Here is a 10235-nt window from a genome sequence, read left to right as displayed (position 1 = left end):
GACGGACGGACAACCCGAAAACATAATGCCTCCGGCACCACTTCGTGGCGGAGGCATAAAAACATAGAGCGGATAATGTGGAGGTCTGAATTTTTACTTTGTTGTAACCGGAATTTCGTTATAACCGTGTTCGTTCAACATGGATACAAGGAAATGCCATAAACACTCATGCAAGGCAACTTGTGTAGATGACGGAAAGTGCTAATCCACTGCATTTCCCCATTGAATGTAGAAACTTATCACAATGAGCCATAAGAGATCATTAAATTGGAACTGCTAAACTTTGACTCAACTAATACAGCTCTCACAAATTTTCAGACACAATATCATCCCTCAATGAGCCATGCTCACCATTACTTCCAATTGGCACACAGTTAATGTTCAAGTCTACAGATCTTGGTGGTTGGTTTTTATGCATTCATAACTGATTCCACAGTTTATATTTCATCGCCCAGCAGTCAAGTTTTGCTTGTGCACCTCATAGAAAAAAGCCCTTTGCTGGAGCTAACTGTGATCATGTACGTTACACCCCTAGTAACTCTAGCCCTGGAGGATACAACCTTGGCACTTCATGAAAACTTAATTGGAAATATCAAGGACTTAAACTAGGATTCTTCCATAAAAAGGACACCATCCAAGGCAGAGGAGAAACACATCTCCAAACTACAAGAGCACTCGTAGAGCACAGACCTCCACCAAGCGGCTCATTTCCACCAATTACACATACATGCTGAAAGCTCCCAATTTCACAATATAGAAGCCCTTCGTATACATCATCAGCTTCTAGCTACGCGACACTTTGCCCATGCAGAACACACGCTCTAGTGCGCGCATGCAAACTTAAAATACACGCAGCTTGAACTCTCAGGTTCATTGACCCCATCTGCCAAAATATAGAAAATCCTTCAAAAATTCATAAAAATTCTCAGATCACTACCAAAATTTAATCACCTGTTCCTTATGTCACTGTAAACTTTCCCTGTACGTGTCATCCAAATCCGTTCACAATTTTTGAGTTATTTTGCACACAGACAAAATACAAACAAACAAACAAACCAAAGCCGGCAAAACATAACCTCCTTCGTGGAGGTATTAATCTGTCACAGATGTAGGAAAATATACTCACATAGACTGGTCTCTTGACAACTTTCCTGGCTGATGGGTAGAGGGGCACACCCCCAAAGAACCTTTGGTCTGAGTGAGAGAAGGGGAGGAAGAGAAGAGAGAAAGACAAAAATAGCACATGATTTACAAACTATACATCTCCTGACAACAGGTCGGTATCCGTTTTTAAAAATCTAGCCAACTACTGACATGAGGGTACTGCACTAGTAGACTTTTTACTGGCTGTGTAGGGCAAGTAGGGTATCAATATGACAGTCTTTGAGATAATACACTGTATTACCATGCTTGTTTTGAGGAAAAAAAGCCAGGGGTACATAACACTCTGTTCTTGGAGTGCATCCCTGTGTAATGGAGGAAGCATTCTTATCAAGCATCCTGCCATCAGAAGCATGGACAGCAATTGCACTCCACAACTCAAAGGTTGATTGATGGTGCACACATGATCTTATGTACAGTGTGCTAACTGACTTCAGGTGCTCAAGATGGGAAAAAAGAGACATGGAATTCAGCTCATACATCCTTACATCTCTACAAAAACTTGACATTTTTCTGTAATCTTCATCTCTTTTTCATATCAACAAATGGAGTGGCAACATACTGCCTTCTAAAGGAAATATATAACAGCAATATCACAATTTATCATGTGTATCTAAGTTACTTGAGGAAAATTGCTGACTGGTTCAATATGAATAGATATTATCAGCAGCAAAGTGTTTAGCTGTGTGAAAGATCTGATCAACCCCTCCTTAAATATGCATCATGATATCAAAACTGAGGGCTTTTGCTACTCACTGGCAAAATGGTTGAAGAACCTGTCCTCTCGGCCAAACATTTGGGCCGGCCTGATGATGATGGCTTCTGGAAACTGCTCCCTGACAACCTTCTCGCCAGCAGCCTGTGAAGGGTCACAGAGTAACAGAGGGCAAAGGTCAAACATCTATTGTGATAATAAGCATGGCACCCACTCCCCCTCTTGATCCATTCCTTCTAAATAAATAATAGCATGATGGGAGTCATCAGATTAGAGTATTTCGGATCATACAATATTCCGTGGATACCAATAAACATAACATATACAAGCAAAAGGGAAACAAAAATCATCTGAGTCTGCATGAGGCATCATCCAAATTATCAATACAATTTTGTCTCACAAATGACACTCTATACTTGCAAGTTTTACCTACACAGGCGTACATATTTAATTTGTTACTAGTCTTCTGGAAGTTGTTGTTGTTTTTAGCTTTGTTTTCTCACTGTTGCTGCAATTAAAATGTTTCTGTTTGACAAGAAAATGTGGATGACAACAAGGATCTCTTCAATTCACAATGAGTTAAATTCACCTCCTTCACCCTCTTATAAGACTGACACATATTATATAGATGATGACTGGTGGGGGAGGGAACATACTGAATGTTCCACCCTCAGGGTTTGAAATGCTATTGAGGGAGGTTATAAGTCCCGAGACGAAGTCGAGGGACTTATTGCCTCCCTCAAGAGCATTTCAAACCCTGAGGGTGGAACATTAGGTACATGTTCCCGACAAGAAAAGTCATCATCTGTTATATTATATGGGTTAGTCAAATACCATCATTCAATCGTTTGGTATTGTTTGTCATTTGTTACGTGAAAATGTTTTCCCATGGGAGGACATTACAAAAATGTTCTGCCCATGGGCGAACATAACCCATGTGCCTCCATCACGTGACGGTGTTCAGCCAATCACTAACCGGTATTTGACTAACCCATTTAATATATACCTTTGTTCTCAGGAACTTGGATGGAGAGGCCAAATCTGCCCCTAGGGCAGACACATGGATTAGCCTTGGTACCCCAGCCTCTTTGCAGATTCTTGCTAGATTCCGTGGTCCCTCGATGTTGACGTCTTCAAAGGTGTAATGCCTTCCATGATAGCAGAGAAAAGGACATCAAAATTTTAACAGCTGCAGTCGCATTGGAAATGACTTTGATGTAATTGCACTGAAAAGATTCATCACTGACAATGATTAATCTTGTCTCAGAACAGTTTGTACATATCATGTTAATCAAAGTAAGAAGTAGAGAAGTTCACACAGAATCCTTGCTCAAACATTCTCAACTAGTTTGATGCTACAAACTTTTAACATGCAACGAAAATGTGTATGTGTCAACAACAAAAAAACCGATGTTGGCGAGTATTTTCATACTGATGATGACCAAGAATTCCAACTGCCTAGAACTTTACTCCAAACTTAACACCACATCCAAGTTGGCTTTCATAAATAGAGTAAGACTAGAAGCAGAGACAAGTCTACAGATTTTGTGGCAATCAGACCTGACGTGAGAAAGTGAAATGGAATGTTTCACATGTTGTCACAGTGAAATTAGAATCGACCTCATTTGGAAATTGGAGGAGGTACAGATGCTGTTATCTTACAATGTAATAGTTAAATACACATTTGAGCATGGTATAGAATTGCACTGCGAAGCTAGTGTAAGACAAGCACTGACGGAAAGGCATACCTTGTCTCAAAGTCTTTGCCAAGTAGGTTGATCACCACATTGCAGTGTGAAACAATGTCTCGGATTAGGTCATGGTCCCTCAGCTCATATTGCTACCGAGACACCGGGTCAACAAGAGGGAAACAAAACCAAGAAACAACATAACTGCATTGCCTAGGCTTTTAATAAAACCTCAGCAGGAAACCTAGAAATCAGAACATGGCAAGGACATAAAAGTCATAGACTACTGAAATTGCCAATGTGATAGCTTTTCAGTCTCTCAACCTGATTACAGCTCTAACCAGTGACAATCTACACATACATGTATCCTGTAATAATCCATGTGACACAATGTTGCTCCTGGATTTTGTGCAAGATTTCTGGTAAGGCAAGCTGACAAATGCATGGATTTTCCAGACCTCTTACATGAATGGTTTCTTGCATACTCAAAGCATATGAAAAAGTAGATAACTTTACATGCAAGTCACATTACAGATTTAATCTGGTTATCAACTATTCTGAAGAGCGATCAAATTGACATCAGCACTGTCCTTCTTCTCATATTATATGTGAACTTGGTTTCCCCATTTTTGCAAGGATTACTGCCTACACAGGAAAACTGGAAAACAGGAAAATCACATGACATTCTGACCGCAAAAGGCAACTAAAACTCACTGTTGTGCACGTGATATGCAAATGGACACTTGCCTGTTTTAAGTACTGGGGTTCCTGCCCAGATGCCAATTTCGGCAAGTGGGCGAAATATATCTTATGTTACATGCCCTGAAGGCAGTAATGAGAAAGAAAGAAATACAACACTCGCTTACCCTGAACATGACTTGTCCTAGGTCTCCCATAAGCTTGATTGGCATGACCCAGTATGGGTCACATCGGTGAGGTAACACAATCTGAGAGCCTTCTCGTCCTACAAATATGAGATTGTTATTCAATGATAAATAATATGCTATTCTCTGTCCATGGTAGCATCTTCAGTGTTGCCGCTGCTCTACCAGAGGGTCCTGTCATTATTACAACCCTAGCATTGCCAGGTACCCATTTGTACACCCGTGTTGAGAGGGATATGGTGGGTAAAAGCATCTTGTCCAAGGATGTATGAGGACATACAGGCACTTGATGAGATTTGAACTCAGGACCTCACATTGAAAGTCACGACTCTTATCCACTACTGTAAAAGTGAAATTTTCTGCGCTCTGCCGAATAAAACAAGTTTCCCGTGTTGACATCAACTACTGGAACATACGGCATGTAAAAATATTTGCGTGCCTTTATTTTTGCGCTAATTTCTGGTTGCGTGAAATGTGCAAAAATTTCCACTTTTACAGTATGCCACAGTGCCCCTGAAGATAAAATGTTGAATTATCACTTAAAGGTGAAGTGCAGTTTGCATGTAAAGTCTCTGTGCTGTCCACTTTCCCTGTAAAATGTCATTAAACTATAGGCTTATTATCAATTACTCATCTCAATTAAGACAAAATCCTACTGGTAATAAATACTAATTATTGAGAATTCATGATGCACCAATTCCCCCTCAGTAAGATGCTCAAGGTGCAGAAATAAAGAGATATGTAGATAACATAAACCTATACAGTGTGCAAGAGTAAGACTACACTTGATATGCCTTCACACATCTCTATAGATGCACCCTGCAACAAACTATAAACCATGGCTCGACACTAACTTTTTTGTTTGGTGGCCCAATGGAGCCACCAAAATCCTAAATTTCAAATTTTTGGTGGCCCGAGAGAAAAATTTCGTGGCCCGAAAAAACAATAAAAAACATTAAAAGTCCTTTTTTTTTAATGAGTCAAATATTTAAGTTTTATGATAGTAAGAATTAGAAGTGTGACATATCTACTCATAAATAAATTTCAACAAACTTGCAACACTCACTCTCAGGCACTCATTAAGTCCTTTTCATCCATCCTTTAAACAAATTTAACTGCTAATTTCCGGCGCAAAAAGTTACAAATTTATTGACATACTTTTCAAAAAATTTTGGTGGCCCGAGGCGGGCCACCAAATTTGCCCTTTTTAAAAATTTGGTGGCCCGACTTTCATTTTTGGTGGCCCCGGGCCACCGTTAGTGTCGAGCCCTGTATAAACAGTACAGAGTTTTGCTACAAAATGTACTGCACTGCCACTCATTTCATTTCAGCTGAATCCCTCATTGAAACCATACACAAGTTGTTTAAAAACTTATTTATTTGAGCCAGTAAGCTCCAAGACTCTGATGTTCTTTAATAGACATCATAATCAGACATTACAGAAGTACAATTCTTACCAAGCTAATTCTTGTTTAGTAATCTACAATGTCATTGTTTTCTGATAGTTTACTCAGACAAGAGGTAATAATTTCAAAATGACATGATTCATGACTAAAATAGGGAACTATAATTCAAATGGTCAAATCTCTCTCTGCATTTACTTAATTTGGTACTAATTTTTCTACAAAGGTACAATGTACATTGTAGGTACAGTGAAGAAACACGCAGAGTAGACTTTGAGGAAGAGTTTAGCCTGAGAGAGATATGAGGCGTCAAAACTGAGCCGAATAGGAAATTCTGGATAAGCAGGCTGTGTAGGAATGCAGGATACAGAAAGAGGAGATTGTAACACGGTGGAGAGTGAGGTAGCGTACAGAAGGCGCAAAAACGGTCTAGCAGGATGATGGCTGAGGTAGAGTAGAGCTGATGGAGCTGGGATGGGAGTGTGATAGAGTGGAAATATGAGGTAGAGAAGAGCTGGAAAAAAGCAAAATGAAACAGACTGTAGACTGAGGGAGGATAGCGGATGGAGGAGGGCTTTGCTCAGTGGAGAGTAAGTGGGAGTAGAGTTAGATGATGACACAGTCCACGAGTCATACATCCGACGAGTCATAATACAGCAAACGAGTCGTACAGCAAACGTGTCATACAGCCATTAACTAACTCTCTCTCTCTCTCTCTCTCTCTCTCTTGGTTGTCTCTCGAAGTCCTAGGAAGACTAGGTGTTGCGCCCTGAACTCGTTGATGTGCCCGCATGTGACTGCGTAGTCAAAAACTGGAGGCACACATGCGATTGCAGGCGGGACATGGAATGCAAGACGGTGGGACACAGGTAGATGCAGCTTGATGTCGTCTCTCCCGAGCTGCTGCAAGGCGTTGGCGGCGGTTATCTTCAAAGGCAGTTATAGCCTTCCTTGTGAAGGCTCGCCATCGATATCTGTCTACAACAGCTGTCTCAAGTTCACGGGTTGTAAATGCGCCCATTTGAGGTTGGCCTTGAGATTGTCTTTATAACGTTTCTTGGGACGGCCTTGATTGCAATTGCCGTGTGACAGCTCGCTATAGAAGAGCTGATGAGGGATTCTTGACTCTTCCATGCGAATGACATGGCCGGACCATCGAAGTTGAGCTTGGAGGATTTTGGCTTCAATGCTTGATGTCCTGGCTCTGTCCAAGACCTCTTGGTTTTTTTATTCGATCTTGCCATTGAATATGCATAATGGACCGCAGAGAGCGCACGTGAACTGTTCCAGCTTTTGGTATGCCTGCGGTACAGTACAGTGTCCATGACATGAGATGACAGGACAACTGCGTTGTACACTTTGAGTTTTGTTGAAAGGCGAACGTTTTTGTGTTGTAGGACTTTCGTGCGTAGTCTTCCAAGTGCCGAGCTGGCCGTCTGTAATCTTGCTGCAATTTCATTGTCAAGAGTACCATCACTTGAGAGCGTACTGCCCAGGTATTTGAAGTTTTTGACATCATTAAGCTGTGTGCCATTTACAGTGATGCTTGGCTGGCAGGGTGCTCTGTTCGGTGCTGGCTGGAGGCGGACTTCTGTCTTTCCGAGACTGATTGTCAGGCCAAACGTCTTCGACGCTTCAGAGAACCTGTTGACGATCATCTGTAGGTGGTTCTCTTTGTGTGCCATCAGAGCACAATCATCCGCAAACAGAGCTTAAATGAACCTTTCCAGCACCTTTGTTTTCGCTGCAAGGCGTCTTAGATCAAACAGCGACCCATCTAATCTGTACCTAATAATGTCAGAGCTGAAGGTCTCTGAAAGCGTGAAACAGGACTTGTGCGAAGAAGAGGTTGAACAACACAGGGGCGAGCACACAACCTTGCTTTACACGATTGGAGATGGCAAATTTTTCGGATGGTTTGCCATTGGATAGAACCTGACCAGTCATATTTTCGTGGAACAGTCTAATAAGTGTGGTGAACTTTGCTGGGCAGCCAAGTTTCCTAAGAATTGTCCAGAGTGCTTCTCTGTTGACACTGTAGAATGCCTTTGTTAGATCTATGAAGACAGCAAAGAGGTTCATACTCTGCTCAATGCACTTTTCCTGGACCTATCTCATAACAAAGACCATGTCAACTATACTACGATTGCATCGAAAACCACACTGAGTCTCAGGGAGGTTGTTCTCTGCAACTGTGGAGATCATCCATTAACTAGGCACTAGCGAACAAGGCCCACGAGCTGTACGGTCCACCACCTTGACACTAGGCAAATAAGGTCCATTAGTCCGACGCTATCGGCAAACAGGGCTCACGAGTCCGGCACTAAGCTAAAACGGCCCACGAGGCTCAAATCACTGTACGCAGTCTCGTGGGCCTTATTAATTTTGCAAGTGTCGAACTCATGGACTGTATGACTCGTTGATAGTATGACTCATGGGCCTTGTTATAATGTCGCGCTCGTGGGCCATATGACTTGTGGGTGGAGGTCTCATGGGATGACCCCAAGATGAAAGGCGGCGTGGTAGATTGGAGAGTGAGGAAGAGTGGCGGTGGGGAAAGGATGGAGGAGAGTGGAGAGGAAAAAACAGTTGAGCTGGTTGAAATGAGTTGAGACTGTTCAACAGAGTGAGAATAGAGACAGAGAGATGAGGTGGTTCAGTCGTGTAGCTTGTCTGCCTGGGAACCACTGCGGCCCGGGTGCACAGCTTTCATCATCACTAAGGCCCCTTTTTATTAAAGATGTTACAGCTCTTGCTGGAATGGCAACTTCCAGTAGCAACAGCCAATCAGGAAGCTGGATTTTGCCAGTACCGTGACAATTGCCATTCCAGCAAGAGTTGCTGTCATCATCATCATATTATTATTATTATTAGTAGTAGTAGTAGTAGTAGTAGTAGTAATAGTTTTGTCATTCATTTATTTTTTATTTTTTATGTATTTATTTATTTAGTCATTCATTCATTTATTTATTTATTTGATTCGACCAGGTAAAGAATAAAGGATAGCGGTACATATCATAAGCATAACAAACATGAAACCAAAAATATAATGAACATTACAAAGGGATACACTGTACTGTACAGTACATGTAACACAAACGAAAAGGAAATAAATGGAGACAACATGTGGGTCAAAGCACATGAAAATAAAGACAGTTGGTAATGCCCGTAGGCATGTGAGCTCTAACATGTTGCCCCTAAGAAACATTTATTAATAATTAAGTACTAAAACATTATCCCTCGACCCCTGACCCCCTACTCTTGACCCCATGGCCCGCAGCAATCCTCAAACAATCCACTAATGATAACATCCAATTATACAAAACATTAGGCCTACTCCAGACTGTCTTCAAAACGTGAAAAACACAACAATAAAACTCCAACATAATCATTCAACCATTGACTCCATGGCCCATATCACTTCTTATGAAATAAATATGCAATAATACATTGACATATATATCCAATTCTATTAGATATAATTTTGTAATGAAATGAGGCCCAGGACACAAGAACCTATGTGCATTTCACTTGCAGATCTGGACAAAAATCACCCAGTCGCATCATTTCCTCCATCGAGCCAAGAAAGTCGAGACTTCAACGAGCAGCTCCTGATAGCTGCATACCTTTCATTCTCAATTCGCATGGATTATTCGCTGTCAAAATGCGATATGTGCTGGATAAGTTGAATTCCCACTACGCAAGGGTTGTCAGATGTCTTGTCTTTTGGGCAGGGTAAAGAAAGAAAAGATAGAAAGAAAATTGATTCTTTTGTTATCTGAGAATAATGTTCCAATTTCGCCGCGTATTCATTTTGAGATGCATTCACATATCTGTTGGCTCTTCCATCCACATTTCTTTGTATTGTCCATTGGGTTTTGCGTGGGAAATAGCCAAAGATATATTGAAATAATTTCTGTACTCAACTTTATGTGCCCTAACTTAAGGTTAAGAGAGGGAAAAGTAGTATACTCTCTCAGAAAATACTCGAAACTCATGTTATGTAAATTCGTAGGCCTGCATAAGCATTAACTCATTTCCAGTCAAAAACTGTTTCGTTGCTCTTTTACCAAAAAATTATAGAGTACTTTAAAAGCCAACAGTGATGAGTTCGTTTGTTTGTTTATTTATCAGGTGTTTATGTTTATATTAGACTAGAATAACTTCCTTTTATCAAGATTTATCTTCTAGCATTTTTGAAATACTTGTTCTTTGGTTTTTTTCTGTTGTTTTTTTCTTTTTTTGGAGGGGGGAGGCTGGGGGCTTCGTCCTTCTGATCAAGTTCTTTCAAACCGTTGTAAATATCTAAATAACATAAACAATAGAATCGAATTGTAATCTTTGTTGGAATTATCTATACATTTCACTCTCTGACCTGTCATTT

At 40.9% G+C, this 10235-nt stretch overlaps 1 protein-coding gene across 1 annotated transcript; it reads right to left on the bottom strand.

Moving 5' to 3' along the window:
• Nucleotides 1-1126: 1126 nt before the first annotated feature.
• Nucleotides 1127-7536, bottom strand: LOC139715015 (NADH dehydrogenase [ubiquinone] 1 alpha subcomplex subunit 9, mitochondrial-like; the record flags this gene model as incomplete). Its single annotated transcript, XM_071626648.1, has 6 exons — nucleotides 7323-7536; nucleotides 4431-4528; nucleotides 3625-3716; nucleotides 2883-3024; nucleotides 1918-2020; nucleotides 1127-1194 (listed from the first exon to the last, which is right to left on the bottom strand). Coding segments are annotated over exons 1-6 (717 nt in total), but the record flags the coding sequence as incomplete, so codon positions are not given.
• Nucleotides 7537-10235: the final 2699 nt, after the last annotated feature.

Source organism: Diadema antillarum, unplaced genomic scaffold, assembly GCF_040938485.1.
Source record: "Diadema antillarum isolate AM-2024a unplaced genomic scaffold, OU_Dant_1.0 seq00002630_RagTag, whole genome shotgun sequence".
In the NCBI taxonomy this organism is placed as follows: Eukaryota; Metazoa; Echinodermata; class Echinoidea; order Diadematoida; family Diadematidae; genus Diadema; species Diadema antillarum.
Note: the sequence above shows the minus strand (reverse complement) of the source record. Positions and strands in the feature narration are given on the sequence as shown.